Source organism: Mesoplodon bidens (assembly GCF_964165515.1).
Source record: "Mesoplodon bidens genome assembly, chromosome: 13".
In the NCBI taxonomy this organism is placed as follows: Eukaryota; Metazoa; Chordata; class Mammalia; order Artiodactyla; family Ziphiidae; genus Mesoplodon; species Mesoplodon bidens.
Window position 1 is genome coordinate 27896665 of NC_138169.1, and position 13399 is coordinate 27910063.

At 60.6% G+C, this 13399-nt stretch overlaps 2 protein-coding genes across 4 annotated transcripts; one reads left to right on the forward strand and one right to left on the reverse strand.

The window, feature by feature from the left end:
• Positions 1-319: 319 nt before the first annotated feature.
• TRMT2A (tRNA methyltransferase 2 homolog A) lies at positions 320-5797 on the reverse strand. Of its 2 annotated transcripts, none has more exons than XM_081253048.1 (12): positions 5528-5797; positions 4846-5411; positions 4543-4651; positions 4088-4269; positions 3795-3909; positions 3588-3703; positions 3400-3511; positions 2842-2964; positions 2589-2664; positions 2202-2318; positions 1972-2068; positions 320-428 (listed from the first exon to the last, which is right to left on the reverse strand). In XM_081253048.1, exons 1-12 carry the CDS (start codon positions 5549-5551, stop codon positions 329-331), a joined length of 1737 nt encoding a protein of 578 aa, XP_081109174.1. In that variant the 5' UTR covers positions 5552-5797; the 3' UTR covers positions 320-328. The 2 variants fall into 2 exon arrangements, with proteins under 2 accessions (XP_081109174.1, XP_081109173.1); XM_081253047.1 differs by lacking the exon at positions 320-428 and adding an exon at positions 1432-1883 and having other exon boundaries at positions 5528-5793.
• Positions 5798-6064: 267 nt separating this feature from the next.
• RANBP1 (RAN binding protein 1) lies at positions 6065-12004 on the forward strand. Of its 2 annotated transcripts, none has more exons than XM_081253050.1 (6): positions 6065-6218; positions 7284-7420; positions 8946-9103; positions 10437-10565; positions 11225-11290; positions 11750-12004. In XM_081253050.1, the coding sequence occupies exons 1-6, from the start codon at positions 6204-6206 to the stop codon at positions 11863-11865; spliced, it is 621 nt and encodes a 206-aa protein (XP_081109176.1). In that variant the 5' UTR covers positions 6065-6203; the 3' UTR covers positions 11866-12004. The 2 variants fall into 2 exon arrangements, with proteins under 2 accessions (XP_081109176.1, XP_081109175.1); XM_081253049.1 differs by lacking the exon at positions 6065-6218 and adding an exon at positions 6537-6685.
• Positions 12005-13399: the final 1395 nt, after the last annotated feature.

Here is a 13399-nt window from a genome sequence, read left to right on the forward strand (position 1 = left end):
GCACCTGTCCCTGCCCAGCTTGCTGCCCCTGTCTGGGCTGGGGTGCAGTCCATTCTTCTGAGTAAGTCTTAATGCCCCCCAAAACATGCCTTCTTAGACACTGAGGCCCCTCACCTTCGCTGGCCTCTGGCAATTTTTTACTAAATTTTTGCACAGTCAAGTCTGTCCACCCATCAATTTTTAAAGCTTTTATGGTATTTTAGCGTTTGGAAAGAAACTTTTACAGTGAGAGTAGAAGATAGATTTGGAATCATGTAGCAGATGTGAACAGTTAACACATTTTAGCTCGTGGACTTGAGAGGAAACGAGGACCCTTGGTGCAGTGCGTTCACATGCTGGTGCTCCTGTCCAGAGCTGGTGCGAGCACGTTGGGGCGGCACTGGATTTTGAGAGCAGCCGTCTGGTGTAGCCAGGTGACTAGGTGGCCCCTATGGACAGGTGTGGGGTAGATCTTTTTCCACGGAGTCCCAGCAGTCCGAGCTGGTTGTGAACCGTTGGCTCCCCGCCCCGGACCTGTTCAGAGTACCGTGTGCTCATGGCACAGTGCTGGACACCTCCCCTATGGGTGGTGTTTTTACAGGAGACAGTATTTTCTATGCCTTGCCACCCCGTGACTGAGGTTGGTGTTTGTGCTGACCTTTGTAAAAGAGAGTCTGCAAATCAAGTTGCTGTAATTACACACTTGCTTCTGTCCTGCCCCGTCTGCAGTTGTGAATAACCATTTGACTATAACTGTTTGCCCTTAAAAGTCAGATGCACCACCTCGAACCAAAGCTTTGTGCACACTGGAGGCAGGTGAGCCTCACTGAGGCCCCCCCGAGTCCTTCCTTCCTCTGTCCCTTGTGTGGGTGCAAGTATTCTGTGAACACAGCCGTACTGCGGGGGCAGAGAGCAGGGGGAGCCTGTGCTGAGGCCACTTCTGGGTGGCCACCATCCTTTGTGTACCTCCCAGGTGGCAGCTGGGCCATGGCTATGGGGTGAGCCTTGATTGTCTGAACGCATAAAGCAAAACTGTCCAAAAGGAAATGGCTGGTCTGTTTTTCTTCTGGCCATGGGTCCTCAACTGGCCAGAGCTGCCCTGAAGGCCAGAGCAGCTAAGCAGTGTCCCAATCCCACCTCTAGCTCTTGTGGTCACTGGGAGGTATGTATGTCCCTTTGGGGATGGGACTGCAATGAGGGTGGGGAAGGGCAACAGGGCAGCATCTTGCTCTGTGCTCCCCACGCCGTGTGTACAGTTGGCCCTTGGCCACAAGGCTTGTGTCTGTCAGCAGGTTCTGCTGGGACACCAGGACTTTTGGCCACACAAAGAGCTGGGAGAACTGTTCCAACTGGGCCAGTTCTTACGAGCGCTCCTGGCCCTGCCCCTTTGCACCTGTGGTGAAGGTAGAGGAGAGTCCCTGTGTGCCAGGCTCTGAGTTCTTACCACAAACATTGGTAGTTCAGCACTTGTTTATTCCAGCCCTTGCGGCCCATTTTGGGGGTGAGGGGGGAGCAGGCCACAGGAGTCCATGGGGACAGGGGTCTTGTACCCTCTGTGGCTATTGCCTGAGTATGCCAGGCAGGGCAAGGCAAGGACTTGGGGAGCCCCTGGATTCTGCCCGTGATGCAGTCTGGGTGTTCTGGAAGGGCTGGTTTCTGCTGCCCCAGAGAACTAAGAAGCAGGGGAGGCCCTGGTTTCTGGTGGGGTGTCACCTGGGGGCCCTGGCGGGGGCTGGACTGGAAGATTCGGGGGCTCCAGGGCCCCCACGCCATCGGGGTGCTCTACTCTCTCAAACAGGATGAGCATCTCACAGTGGGAGGTCTGCGGGAACAGGTCCACGGCCACAGCCTTGACTGGCCGGAAGGGACTGCCCTTCACCCGGTTCGACGGGGCCCTGCAGAGGCTGTATGGGAGGGAGCGCCATGGTCAACTGCATGGGTACAGCAGGGTCTCCTGGGGTGAGGGCCTGTCCACCCAGGCCCCACACTCACTCCACAAAGTTGCCCATGGCTGCCCGGGGGTTGCAGGAGACATACAGGAGTCGCTTGAGGTTCTCAGCTCTGCGGACAGCCAGGATCACTTTGGAATCTGGGGAGGCACAGACCCCTCAAGGGAGAGTCCCCAATGGCTCCCTCAAGGAGCGGACAGGGGCCCGAGACCAGGCAGCTTAGTGGGCCACCCTCTGCCTCCCCGCACCACCCCTCAGGTGGAGACCACTCACGTAGACCGGCACGGGGTGGGTCCAGGACGGCCATGAGCTGCTGGGACGCCAGTCTGCTCACCAGTGCAGGTACCAGGTCCTCGGCCCTCCCGCAATGGAACTCGACGTTGCTCAACTCTGGAGGTGGCAGAGCAGCAGCCCTGCCGTGAGGCCCGGGACACCCCCCAAAGGCCTGCCCGGCCGAGTCCAGAAGCCCCCAGAAGACACCTCAGGAAAACCCTTCCCTGCGGGGCAGCCTCAGGCATCGTGGGCACACAATAGGTCCACACAGTAGGGGCCCTTTCTGTCCCCACCCCATGAGCCCTAGCAGCCACTGTGTGGGTCCCAGGTGCCGTGTGGAGGGACGCACAGGGCCTGCCGCCCACTGCGAGGCCCACTGGCTCTCACCGTTGTCCAGGGCATTCACCCGGGCGTCCTCCACAGCCTCCTGGCACAGCTCGATCCCCACGACTCTCTTTACCTTCTGGAGCAGAAATAGGGCAGACCGATGGCGCCCCTCCCCACCCGTGGACCTTCTGGGGGGCAGCAAAAGAGGACCTGAACAGTCTGAGGTTCTCTTGGGGGGTCATGACAGACAGGATGGGTGACACAAGGGTGGGGTGGGGGAGAGCATGCTCTTGACCAGGGTAGGAGGGCTCACCCGGGCCAGAGCCAGGCCGATGGTGCCGGTGCCGCAGCACACGTCCAGAACCGTGCTCCCTGCGTCCAGCTGGGCCCAGTCCTGGATGAGCGTGTAGAGCACCTCAGCCGCGGGGGTGTTCACCTGGGCGTGGGTTACGCATCAGAGCAGCCTATCCGCTGCCCTCCAGCCCCCCAGTGCCTGCATCCCCAGGCGCTTGTGCTCTTGGCCGCCCCACCACCACTCCCTTCCCCACCTCTCACTGCCTGAGGGCCCCAGGGCCCCTCCGTCCACACCCAGTCTCCCGGCCCAAGAAAGCAACTCAATGCTGCCCCCCTCCCACCTCCTCGAGAGCTGGACCCATGGGACCCCTGCAGCAGCATTACCAGACCCCACCAGCACCAGAGCCCGGTGTCGTGCCCACAAGCCACCCTCCCACAGGGTGGTCACCAGGGTCTAGCGAGTGGCCACGGTTAGCAGCCCTTCCTCCAGGTGGCCAACCTCGCAGCCCTGGCGGCTCCCTGCCTGGATGCTCTCCCCTCTCTGCTGCACCAGCCTGGAGCCCAGGGATCTGGTCACCTGGAAGAAGGCGTGAGGGGAAATCCGGAAGGTCAGCCCCAGCAGGTCCTCGCGGATGCACTCGTCCCCAGCCACATGCTCCAGAGGCAGGCCCTCTTGGCTGGGGGTCTTTCTGTAGGCGGGAAGGTGGGTTTATCAGTGTCACCAGTCCTCGGAGAAACCCACCCAGCCCCACCTGGGCTACTAACCGCTGTCCCTCCTCCACGAAGTAGAGGCAAGTCACCCCACTGGTCTTGCCTGGCCCCTCCATGAAGTGCTGTGCCAAAGAAGCCTTCAGCCCCTCCAGCTCCTCAGGGCTCAAATTCTGGAGCAGGCAGTAGAAAAGGCCCATAAGACTGTGTTGAAGTCTGCTCTGGCCCAGACACCCCTCCCCCAGCAAGCCACCCGCTTGAGACCTGCGGGTGGAAGTAGGCAATGGCCATGGCTTGGCCACGGCGGCTGATGCGCACGGTCAGCTGCTTCCAGTGACCCGAGTATGTCTCCGGGTCATACGCCGAGTAGGGAGTGGACCTGTGGGAGCCACAGATGGCCCTAAGTCTCTGACATCTGCCGACCAAGATAGGATGAGCAGCGTCCCTGCTCTCTCTTCCAGCCACACCCACCAGACCCCCCAGATAGGACCCAGGTCTTCTGCTCCCAGACTGCCTCGGGATGTCCTGGAGCCACCAGCCCAGCCACGTGTCCTCACCGGATGAACTCCTGGAAAGCCTTCACCACCTGCTTGGTGGCCCCAGGGATATGCACGGTGTCGAAGGGGGCTGCCACAGCACACGTCCCGCCCTTGTACTTGCCAAGCCGGCAGCCGACCGTGTTGTCTTCCCCATCCACCCCAACACCAACCAGAAACTCACATTTGTTCCGATACTCAGTCTGCAGGAAGAGGAGAAGGAAACAGAGAGACGCCCACCCTTACCCCGGCGGTCCAGCACTCGTGCATGGAGGGTGCACAGCAAAAGACAGCGGTGAGCGAGGCCCTGGTTCCCCTGCAGGCCCTGGCAGCCCAGGGCAGAAGGCTGACAACTAACAAGCACTTGATGAGAATCATAAGCAGATGCGCAGCAGGAAGAGAGATGGGAGAGCGGGGCAGGAAGAGAGATGGGAGAGTGGGGCAGGAGGAGCTTCTGTAAGAGCAGAGGCCCTGACCTGCTGAGGTGATGGCCGGACCCCCTCCAGTGGGCAGCAGGCCTTATTGTGTTTGTGCCTCTGTAAGAGCAGCCAAGGGAGCAGGGCGCGGTTGGTGCTCCCGATTTCCCTGCGGGGCAAAGGAGGGGCAGAGGTCAGGCTCCAATTGCCCAAGCACCTGGGGCCCTTTTTGGGACCTCACTGTCCCGACCGGTAACACAGGGTTTTTACTGGCTGGCTCCCCAAAGGGGTATCTGAACAGGCTGAGCGCACAGGGAGCCGCCGATGGGCGCTCTGCCCAGGAGTGCCCGCACCCACACTCACTTGGCGAGCTTCTGCAGCACCTGCTCACACTCCAGCCGCTTCCGTTCAAGCTGCTCCGCGTAGGGCATGGTCCAAAGAGGGGTCACCACATCAGCGATGCACGTGGCGGGGGTGGCAGGTGGCTCCCCCTGGTCCTCCCGTTGCCTCTTCCGGGCCAAGGGGTCAGCCTTGGGCCTGGCCAGGCGCACGCTGAGCGGCCGGCCCTTCCACAGGGCGCCGTGCAGCACACACAGGGCTTTGTCGCGCTCGGCGGCGCTGCGAAAGGTCACGAAGGCGCAGGGAGGCTGCCCGAAGAGCTTCGTCTTATGGGGCTGCAGCCCGAAGCGGCCCAGGAAGCGCCGGACGTCGCTAAAGCTCGCGTGGCGCGGCACGTTCTGAAGCTCCAACTTGAAGATCTCCGAGGTGAACAGGCCAGCCCGGATGTAGCTGTAGGGCCCCGGCTGAGCACCCGGTCCCGCGGCCCCGGTCCCCGTGGCCTGCTCCTCCCCCTGCTGGGGGCCCGGGGCCGTGGGGCTGCCCGGCGCGCTGGGGCCGTCCTGGCCGGGGCCCCCCACGCGCGCCCGGCCCTGCGTGGAGACAGCAGACAGGCGGGCTGGCTGGGGCCCGCGCGCCCCGAGCCTCTCCCTCCCCGTCCCATCTCACCACCCGCCCCCGGCTCCGCCAGGATCTCCCTTCACCGTACTTCACCGTCGAGCTCGTCACCCATCGTCCACTCGGTCGGCTGCCTCGCCCGGGGCCTGGCACACTGGGGGCGCGCGGAGAGCGGCTGCGACTCGTTGAGGCCGGCCCTGCTCCGGCCCGGGCGGGGGCGGAACTCGTACGCTCTGCGCTCAGGTCCGGGTCTCGGGCACGGGCTGCACAGCCCGCCAGGCAGGGGCACGCACCCGCCGGTCGCTCTCTAGTCCGCCGGCGCGCGCAGCTCAGGCGGCGCGTCTCTATCGTCCCCGCTTCCGGTGACGTCATCGCCACGCGCCGCTCGGACCCCCAGCACTGTCCGCGAGCTCTAGGGGAGCGCGCGGCCGCGGACGGAAGTGCGCGCGAGGGCCGCCGGGAGTGCGCGCTCCCCGGCCTCCGGGCGGGCCGGGCATGCGCCGCAGGCGTTTTGGCGGGAAGAGCGGGGCGGGCTGGACAATGAGAATGTCCGCCGCCTGAGCCAATAAAGCTGCGCTGGTTTTGAATCGCGGCGCGTTTCCCGCCGCCGGGGTCAGGGGTCGGGGTTCGGGTCGCGGGGCGGAGGGAAGAGAGGGCGGGCGGGAGTTGCCGGCGCCAGACGCGGAGGAAGGAGCTGCGACTAGCCGCCGAGAGGCCGCGGAGCCCGCGACGACCGAGCCAGCCGAGCCGCCGCCGCCGCCGCGCCCATGGCGGCCGCCAAGGTGGGCCGGGCTGGGCGGGCTGGGGCGGGGGCCGGGCGGGCCGGGGCCGCTACCGGCGGCCACGTGGGAGGCCCGCGCCGCCGCCAACCCCCGCCGGCCAGCGGGCTCGGGCGCGGGGCCGCGTGACCTTGGGGCGGCCGGGCCTCGCTCTCGCTCCTGGCCGCCGGGCCGCGGGCGGGCGCAGGCCCCCCGCTCGATCCCCGCGGGCCCCGCACCGAGACGGCCCCCGCCCTCCCGCGGCCCGCGCAAAGCCCCATTCATCCGTTTCTGGTCCCCAAGCCGCCACCGGCCTCCGCTTCTGCGCGACCCGGCGGGCGGCCTGTGGCAGCGGGGGCCCGGGGGTGGCCGTGCGGCCCGGTGCGATCCGGCCGAGGAGCCGGCGAAGGCCTGCGTTTCTGGGCAGAGCCCGGGAGCTAAGTCTGGGTGTCTTATCTTCATGGGCTATGGATTGCCAAGCCACGTGCTCCGTGAGACAACCTACAACATGATCCTTTGTGCTCTACAGTTAGTTCTTTGCACTGGATTAGAATTCTGTGGCTCTTGTGTGAATTCTTTTGAATTATAAACGTAATTTTCCCAACCTAGGTATAACTGCCGGCAGAACTGTGAATTCTGTATGAACGCTAGCAGATCCATCACAACTTTTTTTCCTCTTAAGGAACAGCACAGATTTTTCTCAACCAGTAAAAACTCAAAGGGTTGCTTTGTTCTAAGGGTAGTGTTTCTTTCTAGGCCCTCTTTTCTCCATCATCGTGATCTTAGTCTGTGCGTGGCAGTATCAGCATCTGCATATTACAGATGAGGAGCCTGGGGCAGTTTCTCCCCGGCACTGGGCGTTTCAGGGTTTAAGGAGACCAATCAGTCTGTGCAGGTGTGGTTGTTGCATCTGGGGGAGGGTGTCGGAGTCCGGTGTCTCACTGCAGATTCCGGAGAAAAGCTTTGGGTTGAAAGGCTTTTTTAATCCCTTGCTTTGTGGTGAGGCCCTTCACTAGTGGGGATGATGGCTGTGGCCACTGGTGAGCTCTGGCGTGGCCAGTAGGGTCATATCTCCACCCTGCTCCACAGGACACCCACGAGGACCACGACACCTCCACCGAGAATGCCGACGAGTCCAACCATGACCCCCAGTTTGAACCAATAGTTTCTCTTCCGGAGCAAGAAATTAAAACGCTGGAAGAAGATGAAGAGGAGCTTTTTAAAATGTAAGTAAGTTGGTGTCTTTTCAGAAGTAAGCATTTTTAGTATAAGATAGTAACTGGTTTTTATGGGTGTCAAGGTCTTGGCTTGACCTTTAACCACATGGAGGGTTTTGTGATGGCTACTCCCACGTGGAAATCAAGGCTGTTGTTAGAATCCACTCATTCCTAGGTCCTGGGTGTCCCTGCTGCCCTGAGGCCAGTCTTGAGGAGGGATGGGCACTCCCAGGTGTCATGTTACCACTGCTCTGTCCACAAGGGACATCTCCCCAAGTCCCCTGTCCTTGCCACCCTTGCCTCTAAGACTCTTTCAGCCCCCTGCCGCTGGTTGAGCATTGGGTCTTTATTATTATCTTTTTTCCTTAAATGTGGGGGTACTTTGAAGTTTATGAATTTTCGATTCAATACTTTTAGTATACAAAACAATGCCTGGAATTACAAATGAGAGTGGGCGGTGCTATAGTCATTAAAGTTACTCTTTAAAAATCATACGTGATTCTTGGTGCTCTCAACAAGAAGCTACGGTGGCCGTGTCACTTTGAAGCAGTGGTCACAGAAGCCACGCATCCAAATGTGTGCAACAAAGTGACGGCACCACGCAGACACGCAGGATCGCAGGAGACGCTAATGTAGCTACAAGTTAGTGGAAATCAGGGGGGAAGCAAACTCTCCACCCTTCGAATTCTGTCCAAGATGCCAGGTTATGGTTTGAGTGCTTTGCTGTGGGTCAGGGGAGGGAAGCAGAGAGGATCACCAGCACTGCAACTGCTCCCTCTAAGGCAGAGAGGCTGGAGAGACCAGCCCCTCCCCACCACTCCCAAGGGCCTGGGGAAGGAGAGCTGTCTGCACCCCTTGGGTCTCAGAGGGTGCTGGGTGGCTCCATAAAGACACTGGTTTTCTGGGTCTCTGATCTGCGTAGAAATGCTGCTGCACCTTCTGGCGTCCTGAGGGAAGTGAGGCCAGTGGGTGGGGCCTTCACCATGGGCCTGGGGCTTCTTTCTGAGGATGCATCTCCCTTGACAGAGTTGAGTTCGGAGAGCAGAGTCTTCCATAGGAAAGGGACCGGCTGAGCTGGGGTCCTGTGGGGAAGCAAAGGGCAGGGCTGCTCTGGGCAGGAAGGCGGGCTGTTGGGCCAGAGCCTGGTGGCCTAAGCAGAGGCCTGCAGCCCCGTCTTCCCAGGAGAGGGAAGGCTTCTCGGCCCCTGCCTACTTCCGTGCTGCCCTTGGGGCACCGTGGACGCCAGGGAGCCCCCCGCCCCGTGATTGCAGCCTTGCCCAGGACGCAGTGGGCTCTCTTGAGAGGTCAGGTCTTAACTGTTGGAATACGCTGCAACTGTAGGAATTTTTTTCCTTTTTTTATTGTGAAGCAAAAATCTGGAGTTTGTTGAGCCGTCTCAGTCTTTTGTTGACGTCTTGACTTGTGGTTCTGGGAGTAAAAAGAAAGGCAAGGGTGTTTCGTGACGCCGCGGGCACAGGCTTGTTCATCCCCTTCTGTGCTTGCCTGACCCCTCGCTCAATGGCTTTCCTCAAAGGCGGGCCAAACTGTTCCGGTTTGCTTCAGAGAACGACCTCCCGGAGTGGAAGGAGCGGGGCACTGGGGACGTCAAGCTGCTGAAGCACAAGGAGAAGGGGACCATCCGCCTCCTCATGCGCAGGGACAAGACCCTCAAGATCTGCGCCAACCACTACAGTAGGTGGCCCCAGGCACAGTGTGGGGCGTCCAGGAAAAGCCACCCGCAGCTTGGCTGGCGAAGGGGTGACAGTAAGATTCCCCCCATGTCAGTCCCTTGGTTACTGGGCTGCTCTGGAGCCGCAAGTGTGTGTCTGGAAGCAAACGTGTCCGACGGGGCAGGGCCCCTCCTCTGGGCACACAGGTGACCCTGGCAGGAACCAGAGGGAGCAGCCCTGGAGGTTGATATGGCCAGACGAGCAGGGAGGGGCCTCCTGGCACCACAGTCCCCCTGGCCTTCACGGGCCAGACTCCATGTCCCTGCCCCATGGTCCTCCCACCCTGCCCAGGCCATTGGCTCTGGCCTGGTCCTCGTCTCCCAACTCAATTTGAGATGTTTTTCCGGGGTTTTTCCCTGACCTCCTGCTTTTCCCAGAGCCAGGCCGGTCACTGGGTTGTTTGCTGTGAGCTGCAGGTGGGTCCCAGGCCTGGTGCCCCGTAGGAATGCGGGCTCACTGGGTGTCTGTGGGCTGGGATGACTGCTCTCGGTTCAGAATGTGACGTATTCCTGGGGCTGGGCGTGTCCTGTATCTCAGGAGGCTTCTGCCAGGGCCGTGGGGTGAGCGTGGCTCTGGGGTGCTCCTGTTTCTTGGGGAGCTCGTCCCCCTTGAGTCTGTGCAAGGTCTGAGGAGATGGACAGCTGTGCTTATTCCCGGCCGTGGCTCAACCTTCTGTGACGTACGAGCAGGTCACGAGGCCCTCGGTGTCCACTTCTGGTGGCCTCGTTCCCTGTGGCGTCCCTGGACAGTGCAAGGCTGAGATTGGTCCCCTGGTCTGACCATGAGCCTTCCTGGGTGATCACTCCATTTCCTGGCTTCTGCTCCTCTGCCGCTCCCCACTTTCTGTGGGCCAGGTCCCGGATGGAGTGGCCAAGCATGGACACAGCCACGTGGTGGGTGCCCTTCACTGGAAGGTCTGGGCCCACAAGGCCTTGTGGCCCATGTCTGCCCTGGGTCTGGGGGCTGGTCAGACGGGCAGGGCCAATGGGGCTGGGCGTGAGCAGCTGTGGTGGCATTGGAGGCCTTGGCTGAGTTGGGATTGGAAACCCTCGCTGAGGTGTCCTCGTGGTCAGGGAATGGGCCACCGTGTTCCCAGATTCAGGGCGGTCCTGGTTTTAAGTGAACACAGGGTGTTTTCAGAGGTTTGGGTAAAATCCAGATCCCACAGGACTTTGTCTAAGCCTGGTTGGCAAACCCCAAACCAGGCCTGTCTTGCCCCAATTCGGGCCTTCAGGGGTCAGGGTGGGTGGGCCAGCTTGACAGCTGCACCGTCCTCATGGGGCTTCTCTCTCCAGTCACGCCGATGATGGAGCTGAAGCCGAACGCAGGCAGTGACCGTGCCTGGGTCTGGAATACCCACGCAGACTTCGCCGACGAGTGCCCCAAGCAGGAGCTGCTGGCCATCCGCTTCCTTAACGCCGAGAGTAAGCAGGCCCGGGCCAGCCTGCCGCTGCTGCTTAACGGTGTAGCGGTTTGGTTGCAACGCCAGTGCTGTTGCTTTCCCGGGAGAGTTGACAGCAGCTGGGAAGCGTGTGGTGGGGACTGTTCCTGCCCTGCTGTCCGATGGGCCCTCGGGGAAGGCATCTCAGTGCCCTCGAGGTCTTGCCCAGACTCTTGAGTCCATGATAGTGTGGTTCCTTTGCTGAGTTTACAGGGGGCTGTGCTGGCAGTCTGCCCGGGGCCGACCTGTTCTCTCACCATGGCCTGGGTGCCAGCAAGGGCAGTGCCCAGGCAGACCTCTCCCCTGCTGGGACATCTTTCTAGCTCGGGTTGTCAAAAGCAGCACCCAGTGGGCCCTGGGGGGTTGGTTGGGTGCTGGGGCTCAGCACCCCAGTAGCTGAACATCCAATGCTGAGTGGACCTCGCTTCTGCCCTGGGAATGGGGACTGCAGGAGCAGAGAGCAGAGCACCTGGCAGGAGCAAGGCTACCCTGCCCTGCCCAGATGGGTGTCAAGTCAGGCAGGGAGGTGGAGGGTTGGGGCAGCCTGGGACAGGCCTTGTGAACCTTGGAGTTTCAGACTCCAGGACACGTACTCCTCGCTGCTCAGGGACCTTAAGGGGGTATCTTTTCTTATCTCTGCAGATGCACAGAAATTCAAAACGAAGTTTGAAGAATGCAGGAAAGAGATTGAAGAGAGAGAAAAGAAAGGTGCCAGATGCCCATGGGGTGGCGGGCACCGGGGGGGGGGCTCTGCAGACTCACTCTGCACCTGGCTGCAGCCCCAGGCGGGTGCTTTTTCCGTCTGCCACAGCAGCATTCGGGGGGCTGTGACCACTTTGACCTGTCAAGGGCAACGCAGCCACCCCGGTACACGGGTGCTTTCTGAGGGGCAAGCCAGCCACTGGGGCCCCATGCACATGCTCTCTGGCCTGGCCTAGTAGCCAAGTCACGACGTCTCCTGGAGTCTCCCAGGGGCTGCAGGGGCTTGGAGAGGTCCTCGTGGTCATCTGCTTACTCAGGGCCCCATGCTGTCGCCAAGCATCCTGAGCGGGGTCCCAGGCGTGAGCACGTGTTTACCTGGAGGCACACAGGGAAGTGGCCTGTCCGCTGCCACGGGGTTGGGCAAGAGCGGTGATTCTTTCTTACCGCGTTCCTGTGTCTTGGCAGGATCTGGCAAAAATGATAGTGCCGAGAAAGTAGCTGAGAAGCTAGAAGCTCTTTCGGTGAAGGAGGGCAAGGAGCCCGAGAACGAGACCAAGGAGGTGGCTGAGGAGGAGCAATGAGTCGGCTCCCGTTGTGTCCTTTCTCCCTGTCTTTTCCCTTTTTCTTTTTTAAAATTTTGCCCTGCACCCTTCTTTTTGGTTTGTTTTTATTCTGTTTTGTTTTTACAAGGGACTTTATATAAAGAACTGACTTCCAACATTCAGGTTGTTTTTTTCTTAAGTTTTTGCCCTAATGAAGACGACTTCAGAAAATCCATTACCCAGTCGTGAGAATGTACTGTGCTAACTTTCTTTTCCATAGTGGAAACACTTATTTATAGTCATCAAAATAGCAAATAAACAACACGTTTGAAACTTGCATGGAGGCAGGACCATGTGTGCGTCGGCCCCATCCTGGGACAGTGGGTTCCTGCCCCTTTGGCCGTCACACACACTCTGCTGTGTGGCCTTTGGGCCGCGGTGTGTCTGAGCTGGTGCTGGTGGGGCAGGTGGCCTGGGGAAGCCAGGGCTATCCTGGAGACCTAAACAGCCCTGATTTGCCCCATGGCCAGGAACAGGGAGGTTTTCTCCTGGCCTTTGGGGGAGAGAGGAAGCCCACCAGGTCTCCTTGGCTGTGGCACAGAGAGACCCAGTGGGTCCCCTGCCTTCGGCCCGGCATCTTTTGTTGGCCCTCAGTCCTGGCGGAGCCACCCGTCCACAGCTCACACATCTGGCCTGGTGCCGGGCGCAGGCAGGGCTCAGCCCCACAGCCATCCTCGGAGAAGACCTGTCTGCGTGCTCCTGGCCCTCCATCTGGGTGGAGGCCGGGGACATCTGTGGGAGCTTTCAGTAAGGACTTCAGGGATGCAAGCGGGTTAGTGCCATTTGGAGTTTGTCCTGTAAGGCAGGTAGGCCTAAGCAGCAGAGGTTCTCCAAGCATACGGTCACGCCTGTAATGGTCTGTGTCCCGGGAGACCACCTGGGCTGGAGGAGCTCCCGCAGGGGAGGGGGAGGAGCCCGGCAGGAGCCGACCCTGGAGCATCTTATCAGAGGCTTCCATCATGGCCCAGCCCTGGCCTGTCTTCCCTGTGTCCTGTGCCTCTGGTGGAGGCACCTCCAAAGGAAGCCAAACTGAAGACCTCATTGGCCTTGGTCACGTGCTGGCATCCCAAGGCCTTGCTTGCTCGCCAGGCACCTGTGGTGGTCCTTCCCGACCAGGGAGGCCCAGGGAGGGACGTGGAAACTTTTGCACCTCCCCATTTTAGTCGTGATGCTGGTGGAGGTCACGATGCATTGACCAGAAAGGCTGGTGCTGGGCCGTGGTCCTTCTCCAGGGACTGGTGGTCACACACCCCTGCCAGCACAGAAGGGACGTGGAACGTCTCTGCTTTGGGCTGTAGTACATGGTGAATACCATTTGCTGTAAAATGCCAGGCTGACCTCCCTCCTCTTGGGTGAGGAGATGTGTCTCCAAGGGGGGAACCCTGAGCAGGGCGGCCCCTCAGGGTGGCTTGGGCACAGCTGTGCTGTGACCAGGCTGCACTGCAAGGTGTGACAGCCAGGAGGATCAGGGACAATGGGGGGGCTCCTCTGAGCCCCCAGCCAGTGTATGTCC

Coding starts and splice junctions, on each gene's coding strand:
- RANBP1 (XM_081253049.1), top strand. CDS start 6,662: ATGGATTGCCAAGCCACGTGCTCC. Junction 6,686..7,283: donor ATTGCCAAGCCACGTGCTCC/GTGAGACAACCT, acceptor CCTGCTCCACAG/GACACCCACGAGGACCACGA. Junction 11,291..11,749: donor TGAAGAGAGAGAAAAGAAAG/GTGCCAGATGCC, acceptor GTGTCTTGGCAG/GATCTGGCAAAAATGATAGT.
- TRMT2A (XM_081253047.1), bottom strand. CDS start 5,551: ATGGGTGACGAGCTCGACGGTGAA. Junction 4,270..4,542: donor TCCGGCCATCACCTCAGCAG/GTCAGGGCCTCT, acceptor CTCTTCCTGCAG/ACTGAGTATCGGAACAAATG. Junction 3,512..3,587: donor TTCGTGGAGGAGGGACAGCG/GTTAGTAGCCCA, acceptor TCCCGCCTACAG/AAAGACCCCCAGCCAAGAGG.